This window comes from Tigriopus californicus, chromosome 1 (assembly GCF_007210705.1).
Source record: "Tigriopus californicus strain San Diego chromosome 1, Tcal_SD_v2.1, whole genome shotgun sequence".
In the NCBI taxonomy this organism is placed as follows: Eukaryota; Metazoa; Arthropoda; class Copepoda; order Harpacticoida; family Harpacticidae; genus Tigriopus; species Tigriopus californicus.
Window position 1 is genome coordinate 3,810,237 of NC_081440.1, and position 17,417 is coordinate 3,827,653.

At 43.0% G+C, this 17,417-nt stretch overlaps 2 protein-coding genes across 3 annotated transcripts in view; both read right to left on the reverse strand.

Annotated features, from left to right (window-relative positions):
- Window positions 1–7,509, reverse strand: part of LOC131893174 (leishmanolysin-like peptidase) — a 29,581-nt gene extending 22,072 nt beyond the window's left edge. The window contains exon 1 of the mRNA XM_059243142.1: window positions 7,043–7,509. Within this exon, the coding sequence (XP_059099125.1) occupies window positions 7,043–7,192 (150 nt within the window). The 5' untranslated portion in view covers window positions 7,193–7,509. The remainder of the gene's footprint in view (window positions 1–7,042) is intronic.
- Window positions 7,510–10,330: 2,821 nt separating this feature from the next.
- Window positions 10,331–13,664, reverse strand: LOC131879825 (serine/threonine-protein kinase greatwall-like). 2 transcript variants are annotated; one of them, XM_059226271.1, is made up of 4 exons: window positions 13,340–13,664; window positions 11,991–13,277; window positions 11,732–11,913; window positions 10,331–10,839 (listed from the first exon to the last, which is right to left on the reverse strand). In XM_059226271.1, the coding sequence occupies exons 1-4, from the start codon at window positions 13,468–13,470 to the stop codon at window positions 10,412–10,414; spliced, it is 2,028 nt and encodes a 675-aa protein (XP_059082254.1). In that variant the 5' UTR covers window positions 13,471–13,664; the 3' UTR covers window positions 10,331–10,411. The 2 variants fall into 2 exon arrangements, with proteins under 2 accessions (XP_059082254.1, XP_059082263.1); XM_059226280.1 differs by having other exon boundaries at window positions 13,352–13,663.
- Between the last annotated feature and the right edge of the window lie 3,753 nt (window positions 13,665–17,417).

Genomic DNA, 17,417 nt, shown 5'->3' on the forward strand with positions numbered 1-17,417 from the left:
GGTACTTGATTTGGCTCAACGACATTCTACCTACAAAGGTATCGGTGAATCAACGATGGATGGGGACAAACAATTTGGGGATAATGCAGCACAAACCAAGAACTAATTGAAACTAGTGGATCTTCATTCGCTTGGGTTAAATTGTGCACTTAGGCACTCATCTTACCTAAGAAGGAGGAACACATTTTTCTCTCCAAATCTAAAGGTCAGTGGATTTCAAAAAAGTTTCATATCATGAATGTGCGGGGTATTATCTACGTATCTAAGGGTAGCACTTATCTCCCTGAGGATTGGAATGTCAAGTTTGTAGATTGTTAACTTTTATGCTTTAGAACTGACCTTTCAATATCGGAGAGTTTCTCCATATCTGACTTTAAATTGTACTGCCTAAAAAGGTATTTCAGTCAGGCAAATGCAAAGAAACGTTTGAAACGCAATTGTACACTTTTACGTCGAGTCCAGTCAATCATTTGTCATTTGTTGAACCCAATTTTGCCACAGTTTCAACAATAAACCGGATGACTCTTTTCAGTATCAAACTCCACCCACACGATGAACAGATATGTATCACAGCCGACCACATCTTTTTATTCCCTCCACTTGGATGCCATTTCCAGGTTCCAGTTTTTGCTCAAATTGCCCAGGGTTGTTGCTAGCATTCTGGCCCAATTTCTAAGGGTTCCCAAAAACTCCCAGTCATACAGAAGGTTTTTATTGCCCTTCCAAGTGGGTAATGCAAGGTGGTGAAATGTTCCAATGGTCGTAAACTGTTCGCCGAGTAACGAAAATTGAAAGATTTCGATCGAATTCTTTTGCCCTAGATTAATACTCACGAGAATGATTTTGAACTTGGGTGAATCGTCGAGTTTTAGCCAAGGGGAAGGTAAAAATGCCCATTTGACCAGAGGCTAGCTTGGTAAATCGTTTCTAGTAGGATTTCGCCTCGATTTCCACCATTTCAAACAAGGACTTCCAAAGTACACTTGTTTCTTCCATTGCTGTTGAATGAAGCCACTTTGATATATCCTGCTTTGTCACGGAAAGGCGCGTTTGATTAATTGGAAAGAATGAATAAATGAGACCCCCGTGAAGCGCAAGTTGCCTAGACACCGCAAACTTCCATTCTACCCTTTTTGGAAACGTGCTATGATATACAGTAAAACAGACATTCGAATGAGCCTAGTTTCCAATTGGTTTGGACGCGCTCCTCCCCGACAATCTGCTTCTGAGTATAGACTACCCAAAAATCTGATGGCAATAATGGAGTAGGGTGATTAAATGGACGGCTAATAACCAAAAAGCAATTTCGTTTCCAAGGATCGTTTCCAAGGAGCTTCTGGAATGTGAAATGGCTCCCGAGTCCCCGAGTCTTCTCCAATATGTCAAGGTTGCAATGAGCACGTGGATCAATCCGCCAAGAAACACACTTCGTGATATGCAATCGAAGCATTTGGCGTACAAAATGTCTTGGAAACATGAACTTTTATAGATGGCCGAGAGAGGGACTTGACCGCACAACAAGGAATCGCTAGTTTTCAGAAAAGTCGTTCGAGTACCACTTCCATGCGGAATCCGGGATTGGAGAAATCTCGTCATTATCTAGTGAACCCATCTCCGAACGTAGCTCGTACTACGCGAACAGAGTGTCTCGTCACTTCTTCTCCACAATAGTAGGGTGACGTACTGTACGATGTGATTGCCAGATCGAGCTCATTTCAACCGCTGATTAATCAAATCACATGTTCGTTTTCTCTGATTTTGCCAGCTTGATTTCTTCGTCTGGTGTCTCAATATGGGGTTTCTCTGGATGTCATGTCGCTTCTTCGGCTTCGATGCTTATCAAACTGAGGCCGATGTGATTTCTTTTCTGAAGATTGGTCTTCATTATCCCCGTTTATCTTGGCGAACCCGATTAGAAACCAGTGCGAACAAAGTGATGGCGTTAATGAGACTCTCGGTCCGAACACTCCTCTCTGCTATTGTGAGGATAGGATAAATAGGTATCGCATGTACCTTCTCATTTACCTTTCATTGCGGCAAAGCCATGGACCTGTTCTGACAAGCTCACTGAAAATTCATGCGATGAAAATGGAACCATAGTATGTTGTAGGGACCTTTTCTGGGGAAATGGAAACAAAAACCAGGGTCGTTTATGCTCTGACGAAACCGTACAGAGAGCGGTAGTTTAAATTGAATGGTTATTAGCCCTCTACAGAGGCAAATGACATGTTCATGTTGGATTCATGCTAGATATTATCGTTCTTTTACATCATTTGTGCGAGATGGTGACTCGTACTTTCATACCCTAATGTGAGGGATTTGAAGCTTGCCGTGGAAAATATGGCATTTCAATCATCATTCTTTGCTGTGGAAAGTGAAACCGAGAGCGAAATGAAAGTTGTGCAAGTTACGCCGAGGAATCAAGGGCAGCTCTGGGACAGCACTGTTCATTCTCAAGACAGATGGTGTTACTAAATTACATTACAAAAGCTTTCATTCGCCTGATCACCTGAACGTAATGGGGGCCTTAACATACATCCAGTCGTGTAATCAAGCTAGGATGACTCTGAGAACGCTTTCTTTGTACCACAACCGAGATCGACAAGCCAGCCCTTCAGCCAGAGTGAAGCATCTCTCTCTCTCTCTCTTGGTGATTTATCGCCCAAAATTCCGCTCATCATATTGATGGAGGTGAGCAACACTATTTATGGAGCCCACCCAAAAATTATTGCATTCTGGTATTATGTCAAGATTAGTGGGATTACTCCCTATCACGCAAGACAAACGATCCTGGAGAACCATCACAGCTCAAGATTTGGCTCTCTTAGATCTGTAATTTGACCTGCCTTGAGTTCTCCACCGTTCGTTTAGTGAGCTGGATTTGAGCTTCATGAAGAACATTTCCACGTACCTTCTGAGAAATCTTTATCGGGGGAATAATGTGGAGGGTTCAATAAAGTCAATGATGATGATAATGACTCCGAGAAATCTCAAGTCAAGCCCAATACACGGCTAATGACTCCAGGAGGTTGTCCAAGGGCCCCACTTAGCCCCCTCCCAATGTTTCGATTCTTTCAAAAACGCTCGAGAAGTTCATTACATGCAGTGGATAGACCTATATACTTACCAAAAACAAAGCACAAATATGCTCCTGCCAAGCCTGCTAGCACTCCAGGATCAATTTGGGGGAGAAATCTAGCTTCGCATTTCCGCACTTCAACGCCAAATTCATACATCCGAGTTTAAGAATGGAATTCGGAACCCCTGCCGTTCAGAGGATCTACTTCGTTGAATGCGCTCTTGCGTTGCAGAGGCTGTAAATTTTACAATTCTTTAAAGATTGAAATCATCAAGCTCTGTAATCAAGGAGGACTTGAAGGTTTGAGGAGCGTATTGATTGGGTTGAGTTTATCAACGCCAAACATCAGACCTTCAAACGTTCCTCATCAAAAAGTGGATGAGCGAACCAAACATGAAACAGTAAAGTGCATCATCCCTTCAACACAACCTTTTCTCCAAGAGCTCATGTCGAGTAGTAAATATTTATTCCCTTTTCGTTTCTGCTTGATCTGGCAAGAGCTCTTCAATCCACTATAAAACGCTACACAATGCCCGAATCTTGTGACATTTTATAGAAGAGGAGATGATAAAGGAGGTATAAGTTGGAAAATTAACTTGTTATCCCTTTTAAAAAGATTTTTGGACTCACTCATAAACAAATCTTGTATTAACGAGGCACTTCAAGTTAAATTTATAAACCACTATTGATGGCCAAAAGTATTTTTGAACAAGTCTCAAATATGATATTAGCCTTGGAAAACGTAGATAGCATTGACTTTGGGATGCGAAGTATCGCTAAAAATGTCAATGGTTGATCTTATGACGGCAAACATGACATATATCGGTCTGTCACTCGTTTGACGGAAAATTGGAAATGGATACAATCGACCCCTTAAGGCCAATATGAAGGACGAATCAGCCCTTTACTTTGAGATTTACTAGGTCTCCTTTCTATTCCAGGTTAACCAGGTTAAAAATTTCCTTCAGATGTGATAAAGCCGCAGTTACTTCATTGAAGAAGATAAAAAGACACGAAGCACACACTTTTCCCGCTTACCCTCTGGCTTTATTTCTGAACAGCGTCTGTAACTCTATTTGCTTACGCTCAAGTCAATTTACCCTCGGGGATGCCAATTCAAATACTACCAAATTAAACTATGCTGAGCTGGGAAAGGAAGGCCAGATTTCGAATCAGATTTAAATTACGATTGGTCATCCTCGCCTTTTATGAGAGGTCATTACCCATTCCGACACAAACGTGGTCGAGATATCACCACCACCACCACCACTAGGAAGAATATCTTGGGCGGATCAGGGAGGAATCATACTTCAAGGGAAGGAAGTTTCAACGACCCTGAGCAAAAGTCGGTTACCTTGAAGTGGTTTGAAGTGGCCGAGGAACAAGATTTTTACTAATCAATAGGTTTGAATATGCACATAAACGTTCCCGCGTCGGCACTTGGCACTCAAAACTGTAGTGGTAAAAATTCCGAAACATTCGAATTCCCCGTGGAAATGGTTGGAATTCGTGCCACGCTCCGCAGAGGGAAAGGCAGATCACGTTTCACTTTAATGAATGGAGGATTATCAATTTTCCCAATTAAATGCAAATTAAGATTCTTCTTTGAGCTTGGGGCAAAAAGCGGGCCTAAGAATGAAATCCACTCATGCTCTTTCCCGAAAGCCAAAAGTGAAATGTCTGGAGGCCTCTTGTTTTAATTTCTTTCACAAAATAGGAAGCGAGGACTCGCCTCTGCGAACAGGTCATTATTCCTTGGAAGCATTATTAAACTCCTCGCCAACAGAGACCGCGGGCTTTGAAACCGAACATGGTTGGTAATAGTTTGATAAGTACCATGATTCTCATTTGAGAATCCAGTTCCGAGGGCTCGCTGTAAAAGGGGGCTTACAATTCAAATCAAGAACTATGGTAGACCATTCCGAGAGATTGACCAAAGAAGTATCTAGTTGAAAAAAACAAAGCTGATAATTCTCAACCCCCCAGTCCAAAATCGGTCAGTTACAGATTCGAAACTGTTAATCTTACCAACTAGGAGTTGGTGTGTGAAAATATCCACAACGCTTACTGCATTTTGGCCCTTGAGCCCGTCATCAATGGTTGAGGTACATACTATTTTGGAGGCCAATACAACATTGCTCAGGAGTAGCATGTAAGCTTCAGCTCAACGATTGTCGACCACTCTCCTGAAGGGCCCAAGTGTTCATGTCTAGAGCTTTATTTTATGACTACAACGTTATTTGCGCAATCCAGGACTGTGACATTACACTATTTCAAACGTTGATCGTGAATTTCACATTCGCTATTTACGCGGCATAAAAATCCAAGCCAAAAAAAAGCACATGACTATGTACCAATCCCAGGAAGGAGCTCTATGGTGTTTTGAAACCAGCCAACGGGTTTGTAAGAACTTCTTCTAACGTTGCTGAAGAAGCATGATCGGTACAGTCTAACTTTGGCTCATAATTCTTAAACGGCACTAATCATAAAATCGCGTGCGACATTGGATTTAAGCCAGTATAAGTGCACTTTCTTGGCATATGCCTCTAAGTAATTGTGATGCAGAGCTCCATGTTAATAGATTATGACATAGGAGCAATGAAGCTCAGATGGCAGGCGGTGACTACAAAGTCAACAAACTGGCTTTTATGCAGTTTTGATGCAGCTCATATATTTGTACTCTGGTTTGGTAGTATATGACAGACTGGGCAGCAATTCTCTAACACGAATCTTGGCATTTCTTCCCCTTGGGAGGGATTTGATCTCTTTCTTTGTTGCAATCTATGCATAAAACATAGCGTTGTTCTCCAGGAGAGAAGAAAAAGTCGCATTGGGGAGTTGATGGTCCTAAAACACGGAAACTTATTGAAACTTCAATCCAAACTTCCAAGGACTGTCCGAGATTTCTCCTTCCATTATGTTGTAGCATTGCCAACAACAACAACAACAACAACTTATACTTCCAATTCCTCTCTGATCATCAGGATGAAAGGAAAATTCAGTTCTTTGAAGTGGACCTGGCAGCACTGTGATGGTCATCGACCATCGCTATTATGGTTATCATCATCGGCCAAATGGTTCATGCCTTGCTTGTCTCGTTGCCTTAATGTGATGGGAAAATTGAAAGTGAAATGAAACTTCAGTGATGGCGCAGAATTTTACACGTTAAAACACAACCAGGCAAGTGTGACAACCAAGATCTGAACAAAGCCAAAAGGTTCCTAAGATGCTGCTTCCTTTACTCAACTTTCTTGATTGTTATGGATCAAAAAAGGGATTACCTCCTTTCAAAACCCCTTTACGAATCTACATTGGGAGTTATCAAGAGTGTTAGCCAAGGATGTAAAGATTATGTCGCTAGAGGGGAAGTGCTTTGGAAGTGATTTTATGATTTCGTAAACTGAATTCTTCAGAAAAGGGAAACAAACGACGGACTCCAATCTCTCAGGGTGGGAAAAATATTCAGAACTTGTTTCAATCAGGAAGTTCGGGATTGTCACATAGTGACTGACGAGTTCATTGGATATCATGGATGGTCCCCGACTTGCTTGACGGTTGCAGATTCCAGGAAATTAATCCCTTTTTTTTGTGTGTGTTGCAATTTCGTTGGGCAATCATGTTAGTGCCACCACTGTTCGGATCTCACAAATAGCATGATTCATGGCCAGTGACTTGAGATTGTTTGGCCATTCTTCTATCCAGGCGTCAAGGGTGACGAACCCAAAGGATTTTAGGATTTCAAACCGTAACACGAACTGTTTCTAATCTTTCTTTACCCACACCTTGGGATGAATGACACTTGACACAACCATGGACAGCCTTGGTTGGACCATAAAGAAGAGCTGAGCGAAGAAGTTCAGCTCTTAAATGGCTGCCAAGTTGAAGTCAACCGACGCATCAAATGGGTAAAACAACTGCAAGATGTGAAGCTTCTGACACTTGTATCGTCCCTGGAGACCTTACCTCATCTGGTTTTGGATGTTCATGTGAGCAAGTCCTGCCATGAGTGTGTGATGACGAAGAGCAAATGTAGAAGTTGAGAAGAAGAAGGGTCATCCATGCTAAGCGACTGCCCCACTTCACTGGTGATTTGACCATGGTTGAGCCACGCATAACCAACCGATCACAAAAGTGTAAGAGAGTGATGAGAAGGTATTGTTTAGCTGCACACTTATCTCACAACCTCGGCACTATTGAACCAACATGATAAACCAAATATGCCCGTTTGTCCCTATTGTCCCAAGATAAAAGCCAATGGATCGGAAGCCATATCCCAAACGAGTGGGTTCAGGTGATTACCAACCAAAATATAGCTTATGGAAAATGGAAACCAATGTTGTGGTCCTGAGAACCACCCTCTCAAAGAGTCGACTGAAATGAACTTCTCCTCTACATGCCTTCTCCTTGTTCAAAAAGACTTGTTTTGGTTGGTTTGGTGTTAGCGAGAGCGCTTCCCACATCACGTCACGCCAACCCAATCCTAATTTCCCGGCCAGCCAAGCAGGTTTGGAGGGCGCGTGCAGGCAGGTTGACCAACCAGTCCAGGTCAACCAGGACAGCTGGAGAAAAGAGCAAGCGCTCTTACAAAAGTCAATGAGAGATGCAAGAGGTTGACCTTTACAAATACATGACAATCCTTTTGTTGCCAGGCTTTCGGAAATCAAATCTTGCTAAACATGAAATGTATGTTGTTGTTTTTTAACTTTGCAGTAGCAGGAGTGTTTCAAAATGCCTATTTAAACCCCGATTAATCGATTATATGGACTAAGGTTTCTTTGATCCTGCTTGAAATAACTGAATGTAGCGCAGGGGTTGTCAATTAGAAATTCTGACGATAACTTACATATCAAAACCTTGCTTCCCAGCTTTAGATTAGCTTACAGTGAATTGGAGTAAGTGTCGGAGTTTCAAATAATTCCAATCCGTTGTTGAGCAATGTTTCAATATTCTTAAACATGGTCCAAAGTTAAGATTTTGGCCACCATATCCGTTGTATACCCTAATCAGGGCTGTCAAAACTGACCTAACCTTCTTTCCCACGCACATATTCAGATAAAGCACTCAATGTACTTAGTACGAATCCCGTTAATTTTGTTGACTGACATTGGAAATGAGACTTAATCAAAGTCATGTGGCCATGATCGCGCTCATTCAATTGGGCGTGTTCCCCTTGTCTGACCCAAACCACTGGCCCATGTCCCTATGTGAATTGAATCATTCATCCATCAAGTCTAGTGAGATCAAGTCACATGTTATTGCTTTTTATAAGATTTATTAACTTACCCAACTCTAGCCTCAAGTACTGGACAACAAAATGTTGACTTCTGACTGAAGTACTACCTGGGAGATCCAAGATGCCATAACTTAAGTTCCAGCCCAAACCAGGGGGGTCAAAGGATTATAGACGAAAATGACATATCGGTTTTGTTATGCTGTTGTTAAGAGAGAGAGCAACAATTTTCAAAAGAAAAAAAAACTTCGCAATTTTTCCCCCAAAACTTAAGAAGATTAGCACCCATGTGCGAAACACGGAGAGTCTGGCTCTACTTTTTGTTTTTCGTCGTCGATTCAAACACTAGCTGAAAAGGCAGAGAAGAGAGATTGTCGCCACTTTCTAACCCAGCTCTCTGCTCTGACCCAAGTCACTACTCCTGTTTGGCAAGCCTGCCCAGTCTCTCTCTCTGAATTCATCAGCTGCTCTCTTCATCTCACTCCATTTTTGCTGGTCTGGCTGATCTGTGGCTCCCCTTGTTCTACATAAACAACGTAAGACTGAGCCTTAAAGGCCCACTTCTCATCCAGGTTTGACCCCATATTGATTCGATTGCTTTGCAGAAACCCATTGGCAAGATGGCTGAGACATCCGTGACGAAGATTGCCCGCCCTGCGCAAATGCGCGGCTTCCTGATCAGCACCATCAAGCGGAATTTCGCGATTGCCACGGTGGTGACAGGGTTCGTCACTGCGGGCTGGTACTTCACCATTTCCAAGCCCAGGAAGGAGGCCTATGCCGCATTCTACAAGCAATACAATGAGAATCCCAAATTCCGATAAGCAGACCACCAACCGAGGATTACAATTAAAACACAAGTAGTCAAAGACACAGGGTTTTATGCGAAATAAATTCTGCCTGTTCTCTCTCCAGGATCGTTAAGAACTACCTGCTTTGGCAGGACTTCTTAGTCTTGCAATTGGCTGTAAGGTGACTTAAAGAGACTTTGATAGAGTCCGGCAGGCCGGAGAAACGAGGATACCGAGCATTTATCCTTAAGCTAGATCTAGCATGTTTCAGAACCTTTTCCATGACGTCAATGGCTTTAACAGAAAAGTTGGAATTGAGTTAATTCAGTAGGGTATTGATGGAGTTCAGTCGAGGTGGGCATACAAGAAGTTCACTAATACGTATGTTTTAGGTTTCCTGCCATGAAGACCCACGGAACCCCTATGAAGTCCGCACAATACCTTGCTAAAAGTATAGAAGGTGCCTTAGTAATTTGACGGATTTTGCCTTGAGCACTTTTAAGGTTTCAAAAGGTACAAAGACCCATACATGATTTGGTTTTACAGTGTAAGGGAACCCCTGTTGAATTGTTTTGAGTTTGTGTTCATGTCTTCGAATTGACTTTATTACAGACAAATTATATCTGGATTAGTTCTCTTGGATTAGGGAATGATACCAAGATATAGATAGGTTTAGATATAAAGATCCTTTCTACGATTATTGTTTGGTCGACTTTCCAAGGAGAGCACCATAAACATTGTTAAAGAATACCGGACCCTTAACGAGATCAATGGCGCTATACGCATTTACTATTGAGCATTTCAAAAAACGTAGTATGTATAATCAAGGTGTCAAGTCAAGTTGTCTTATGGAATTGATACAATTGACAACTATTTACGCATTCCAACTTCAAAAAGATTCATTGTTTTGACTTACCCCGTTAAATGAATACCTCGTTGACCTTGAGACTGCAAAACTCGATAAGATAATAGTTAGTCGAATAAGGCCACTTGAAATCAATTTATTGATTCAATCCAATTGACACAGCATCAATGCAGAAGCAAAATCGTTTTTTTTTACTTGTGAGGTTATTGCTCTTGAGAGAGCGCCACCTATTGGTACAATTTAAGACTACGGTGTCCAACTCTCCCAAACATAAGGAAGCCATGCGTCAGGATGTCATTTTATTCAATAAATTAGTTACCAGTTCTAATTTGACCCTTGTTCAAATGAAATTAGTGTCCAGTAGGTACGGTATTAAAAGTAATCTATTTTTTTGCATTTATGATGTAATTAGAACAGACTTGATAAGCACATAAGGCATAGGAATTTCAATGTTCAATGACTTCGGAGACTTTGAGATGCAACATGTTATTTCGGGCTTCGAAGTAACCCGTGTCCGTGTCATCGTCGGGTTGTGGCACGAAAGGCGCTTTTTCCTCCAGGATCTTGTCCCATGCCACAGATCCGAAAAACGGCAACGAGTCCTGCATGGTTTGAAAATTGGCCCTTTGCTCGGGATCCAAAGTTAGCAGAGCTCGAACAGCCTGAACCGCGGGTTCTGACAACGCCTCTTCACCTTCAGGGAACTCCATATTGAGATTAAGAATGTTTTGGAACACTAACGCTGGAGTTTCATCTGAGAATGGGGGTACGCCCGTGAGGAACTCGTACAGACACACCCCTAAGCCCCACCAATCGACGGCCTCCGTGTGCGGTTGGTGGAGCAACAACTCAGGGGCCAGATAATCCGGGGTGCCTAAAAATTATGCCAAGAACGAGATGGTTCGGGATACATCATTGATAGATAGATGGATTGATTTACGAAGTGGTCGAAAACAACGGTAATGAAATAAGAGGAAAAATAAAAAAATGACCAAACCAAAAGAAGGAAACAAGTCAACACACGCTTTTTATGGCACAGCCAAAAAATAAAGCCAGCACACGAAAAGGAGGAAACGACATTCCAAAGGTAAAATGGCACACGAGGTGGCACATGCAAGGCAAACACAAACAAGTCATAATTTCATAAGCTGAAATTATGCTTTTTAAAGAACATGAATATGTTGTCGTTGAGTATGCTTCGGGAGCCATTTCCTAAGTTTCGAGTGCTACTTCATTCTTTTTGTCTGCCAAAATACTGATCTGGCGTGCTCCTACAGTGTTCAGTGTACCCCAAAACAGATTGGTGTGCTACTTGGTTTATTGGTTGGCCGTTTTTTTCACGAATCCATTTACATGTCACTCATTAATAGAATGGCTACTTAAGGGCGACGGACCAATTCAATGCCAATCACACACTAAAATGGAAAATAAACGAACGTTTTCCCCCTTCCTAACATCAAATCCCCGAAGTATATCAATCAATCATTCATTCAGATTATGAGGAAATAACTCGATGTTCGCTTCATTTACGACCCCCACAGACTTGATCACAGTGGGTATGGACTGCACGAATTTCGCTCTTGTTTCTTCAAAAATGGAAATTGAGCTAAATTAACATTTATGGCACACCTTGAGAAACGCTCAAAATTGAAATATCTGCCCGTTTTTTCATCTCTTACGGATTTGGATACTTCAAATGCGCTTTTGGCGTCACTTGTGAAATGAAAATAGCCTCTGTGACCAATGTGGTCGATGATTGTTCTTACCCAGGATTCTTTCCCGCATGATGGATCCGGTGGACTTCTTCAGACTCTTGGGCGTTCGAAATGGGGTGTGAGCCTTCAAAGGAGTTTCAATAGGCGTGTCATTGAGAAGGGGTGGCCATCGCCGGTGGGCGGGAGACTCGGTCGGCAACGGAGCCAGACTACTCGTCCGCCAATCCATGAGGCTGAAATGGTCATTGATTTTGAACTGTGGAACTGAATGTGGGAAACCGTTCAAGCTGAAAAAACTAACTGCCCGTACCCGCTAAAACTCAAACCGAATTTGTTCACGGCTTCATCCAGTTGACTCAACTCGATCGGAGTTTTGGGCGACATGATGAAGCGCACGTTGCGCGCGAGCTCTGGACCATTCTGCGTGGGCGTGGAAAATTTCAGGGCACCCGCCTCGGGTGGAGGCGGGGCCTGGGGTTGGTTCTCCTTATTGGCCGAGGTCACCGACAGCGAGCCAGATTCGCAACTCTCGAAACTAGCGTCATGGGTATCGGAATCCGGCGATTTAGGCGAAGTATGATTGGTCAGGGGGGGCTCGTTCATGGCCAGCAACTTAGGGATCTTGGCGGGTTGAGGCTCGGATCCGGGCGAGTCCTGGAAATCCAGTAGCATGGGTTTGCCGCGTTTCCGACCGCTCTCCGCCTGCACGGGATTGACCCGGAGTTGGGCCAAACCCGCCAGCTCGGACGAGACTTCAAAGGCATCGATGCAAGACTTTTTCCGCACCAATCGGCGTTGACCGGTGGGCGGGGTGGTCTGATCCTCGGAGGTAGTCTCATTTTGGGTGCGTCGCGTCCGATTCAGCCCGGTCGGAGGACTGTGGGGTCCGGGCGGTTGAGAGGGCGCGGAATGGCACCCACTGGTCAGCCGGACGCGCGGCTTAAGCGGACTCAAGGGCGAGAGGTCGGGCGAGAACGGCCCCGCACTCTGAGAGGTGGTATTCGGCGAAAGGGGCGGCTGGCTGTGGACACACCAGGACGCGGTCTGGTCGGAGCAGGTGGAGGCGCTCAACAGACTGGTCTCGGGTCCGCGGAAGCGCAAATGCGAGGTCAAGCTCAGGATCTGACCGGGCGTGCGGTGGAGCTGCGTGGCGGTCCAGCCGGGCGTGTGTGGAATCAGGTCTTGAATCTGCAGCTCGCGCTCCACCTGGACCTGACTCAAGCCGAAATCGGTGAGTTTGATATGGCCGTGATTGGTCAAGAGCACATTATCGGGTTTCAAGTCGCGATGCACGATCTGTCGGCGGTGCAAGTAGGCCAAGGCTAAGGCCATTTCCGCGATGTAAAAGCGGGCCATGGCCTCGTCGAAGAAGCCGTACATGCTGAGCAGGGACTTGAGGTCGCCGCCCACGAGGTATTCCATGACCAAGTAGACGTGGTCGGTGGATTGCAGACAATAGAAAAGGTTGACGCAAAACGGCGACTTGGTCAAGGCCAAAGCGTTGCGCTCGGCGATCACTTGCGACACCATGTTCTTGTCCACCACCTCGGACTTCTTCATGACCTTGATGGCGTACAAAGGTCGGGACTGGCCTTGCCTGAAACGAAACCAAAAATGGATCATGCCTGGGTCCGGCTCTCACGGCCATAGGAAACGCACGAAACCACGGACTTGGTGCCCAGGAAGACCTTGCCAAAGGCGCCGCGACTGATGGGCTTGAGGATGTGGAAGTCCTGCATGGTGGGCGCCAAGGACGGGGGGCATTTCCCACCCACCTCGGCTTCCACCATGATCGAGTTACCCCGCCGGGACGTTCTAGGGACGTGACGACGTGACCACGTGACCACGTGACTCCCGGGACGAACTAATCAACACGGTCAACAACTGTCCAGGGTATCCAACCGACGAGTATGACGACGCCATCCAAGCGACTGAATCATTCCGATCAAGATTTGTACATCAAACCGACTGTGAACCGCTCGAACCGGGACGGGGCGCTTCTTCCACTGAAAATTCACCCCGCCAGCATGGCGTACTTCACCAAACGTTATTCTCCGCCGATTAGTTGGCGGTGCTCATTTTTTAAATTGATGGCCAAATGTTCAAAGGTTTAGATAGAGACTTTAAGGGTTATTCATATCGTGTTAGGTTAGGTTGGGTTAGGTAAGGTTAGATTAGGTTTGATTAAGTCAGGTTAAGTTTAAAAAAGTAGCTAGCTCCGCCAACTAATCGGTGGAGAATAACGTTTACCAGCGTAAAAATGACAACGCTTTTTCCACGAGCAATTGAACTTTTGTGTCAAAGCGAGCTGAAAGTTTTATCTTTTCAATCGTGTCTAGCACTATCCTTTGTTTTTTTGTATAACAGCTCCACTAATTTCAACACTGTAGGGACCTTTAAGCTGATGTCAAACTCAACCTTTTGAGAAATGGTCACNGGCGTATTTATATACAGCTTGTAAGAGGGTGATATTTATAATACAATTAGTTAAAGAGGGACTGATTACACCGCCAGAGCATATGGTCACAAAGGTGTGCTTCATTTAGTCACAATCTTTTAGTACATAAAAGGTCTTTGAAAGAGCTAGCGAATATTTTGCCGTCAATAGATGCCACAGGGGCCCATGCAAAACTCGCTGGAACATTCAGCTCCATGCCAGCTGTATCATTTGACATGCCATTGAGGACATGGGTGATTTGCAGTACTTTTTTGTAGCCTAGATTTTGGTCCAGAACGATCTTGAGCTTTCCAGCAAAAGGCTGAGCATTGACCTTCTCTCAGGCCTCCTCCATCACCTAAAAAAAATACTGTTGACAAGCTTCAGCCTTCCCTCCATCTTTGCTATTGCAACCAGGAGGCAGGCCAAATTTGCCTTGATGAAGGCAACCTGACCTGGGATGTCGCCATTGTTAAGAATTCCTGTGCGTCCCTCAATTCCTGACCCTCAGAGCTATTCAGCCCTTGAACAAAATGCGAAAAATGGATGAAAAATAGACAAAATATGTGAAAACGGCAAAAAGCTGATAAAAGGCAAATATACCCTAAAAAGTCGGAAAAGGTGTTAAAAACTCTATTTGACATATTTTTACAGCTACAGTGATAAAGGATCAAAAGCCTCCTTTCAGGGCCTTTGTTTACAACAATTATGTTTATTTTATTGTAACTCTGGGCCATGTCATGGCGTCAAAATATATAAAAGTAGGTGTGCAATTCAAACACAAAAGTAACTTTTGATGTAGTCATTCAATCCCATTGACGATTCAAGTGCTTCATGGTAGCCTGTGACTGCCCATCTCATGGATGACTGGCTTGGACCGACTTCCCTCAGGCTAACCTTTTATCTCATGCTAACGCTCGACCCCTAGCCTCTTCGTCCTTCTTCTAGTGGTTCATGGACTGGCAGACCCATTCACTGTATTGAGTCGTTCTTCCCATCTTAGCAACTTAACAACAACGGACGGATTGATACATGTGGTGGGTAACTTTGAATGGAAGGAGGAGAAAACATGGGCCCCTCAAGCCGAATGCGAGAATGAGAGCAGAACTTAAGAGCACTTGACACTCATGGTCTTCAGATCCCATGATTACCATTTGGCTTGTAAGATGTTTTAATATCAAATAAACTCGATCTCCGACATTACTCATAGCTCTGCTCAGTTTACGGCAAAATCACTCGAACTTCCTGAGAATCTAGCACTTGAGGCTGAGTAGGGTCCTAGGCTAGGTTGCGTGGTTATAGCTTATGAAAAAGTGATCGGGTCATGCCATTCAAACGAAGCTAAAGGAGACTAAAAACCAAGTCTATAGTGGCTTTTGACTGCAGCTTATAGATTTAGACTCCCGCAAAAAATGTTGTTTTTACGTCAAGTAATTTGATGGTTCGTAATTGCGAAAGAGCTGAACCCACCAAGGCCAAAGACAACATTGAGCACCTTTATTGATTGGAGCTATGGTCGCTTACCTCTCCAAAACTGCTTAGCGTAACCCTCTCAAAGTGCTGATAGAAATATTAATAACATTTTTTTGTAGGGTCTATTCGGACATTTAGGCAAGCACAAGCAAACCAACTTGCCGGCCAATGCAGTATGCCAAATTGTCGTTTTAAACTGGTTTTAACGAAGCTGACCTTTCCTCATATATCAATGTGAATGAAGGGTCAGCTTCTAAAAGCATGTTTGATGACCCAAACTTGCATCATTGACACTATTACCAGCAAACCAACGAACCTGCCAGAGCTTGGCTTGACGTCCCCATCGTCCCCATGTATGAGGACAAAGGTATCAGATGCCATAACCTAACAGCCTTTCAGTTGTCAGCCAGGGACTTTAAACATGTCTGCCTGGCAATACAATATTTTGGCCTGGTGGCCTCAGTGGTCATGTCTTGGCTTTGAGCTCAAAGTTTTAAAGTTGAAAGAGTTTGGATGAGGGGAAAATTTCTGTCAGATCATCTTTCCTAGGTGTAAAAGCTGCCTAAGCCATAGATTTCTAGACACTGGATGTCGGACGACTGACCACTTGGCTGGTAAAACAGTACAATAGATCAAGGACACTAAAGCAAGGAAACGCCACCTTTTTGTGATCACCAAACCTTTCCCGCCAAGTAAGGCCTAAACTTTTGCCGCTGAAATTTTTGAATGTCAGTTATTGGCATAATTATTGAACAAAATATGTGACTAATATCATTTTCGTAACCATTGATGGTATGTGCTTAAAACCAGGCATTCAGATAAACTTAAAATGACTTTAAACATGTCTTAAAGTACAACAACTGAAAAGCGCTAATTAGGTTTCTTGATAAAACAAGAATTTGCTCAAAACACAATCAATAAATTCTCTTTTGCCAAAATTATTATTTGCAAAAAATCTTTCAGACACATCTTGACCAAATTTCAAGTAATTTGACGCATTTGTTATGAAACTATGGTTCCTACTCTAGGAATGGCCCTCAATCCAAAAGTAGACATACTGTAGCTCTGAGCTACATATTGTTCTTTAAACTCATTTGGATGCTTCATAATCATGAAATTATAATTTTTAAGAGATATGGCACCTGTTTTATTTGACTATTTTGGTATTTTGGATGCTTGTGCAAGAAAAACAATTTATTGGAGTCCAAAGTGCAATTGAGATCTTGTCTACTGTACTTTGATATTTCTTTGTGCCCCTTAAATAATGCCTGTCTTTTATGCAAACTTCCTAATAAGTAGAAATTTAAACTCTACAAAAAGATAACTCATTCATTTTTCACCAGTGCTGCCTGATGTTTTTTGTCAAATGTGTGGGTTTAGACAAAATTATCAATTGTCCATCCAAGATATTCTAATACGTTAACATTTATGTACATGCTTTTTTATTGCTTATTCCATACATTTTTTATATTTTGTCAGTGTACATTACCCATCAATTAATAAAATGACTTGATGATTTTCTATCTATGTGTGGTTCTGAGCCAATTTTACGCAATTTTTCACCAATTTCAATCGAAAAACAATTTGATTGTTTTTGATTAATTTGATGTTCATTATTCTTCTGACTTTCAAGATTAATTTAGAAATATTTAGTATATGGACGGTGTTGTATATCAAGGAGATCATTATTTAATTAAAAACACCTTAATGTACTATGCAGTACGGATAATCTTGTTTNTATGGACGGAGTTGTATATCAAGGAGATCATTATTTAATTAAAAACACCTTAATGTATGTACTATGCAGTACGGATAATCTTGTTTTAT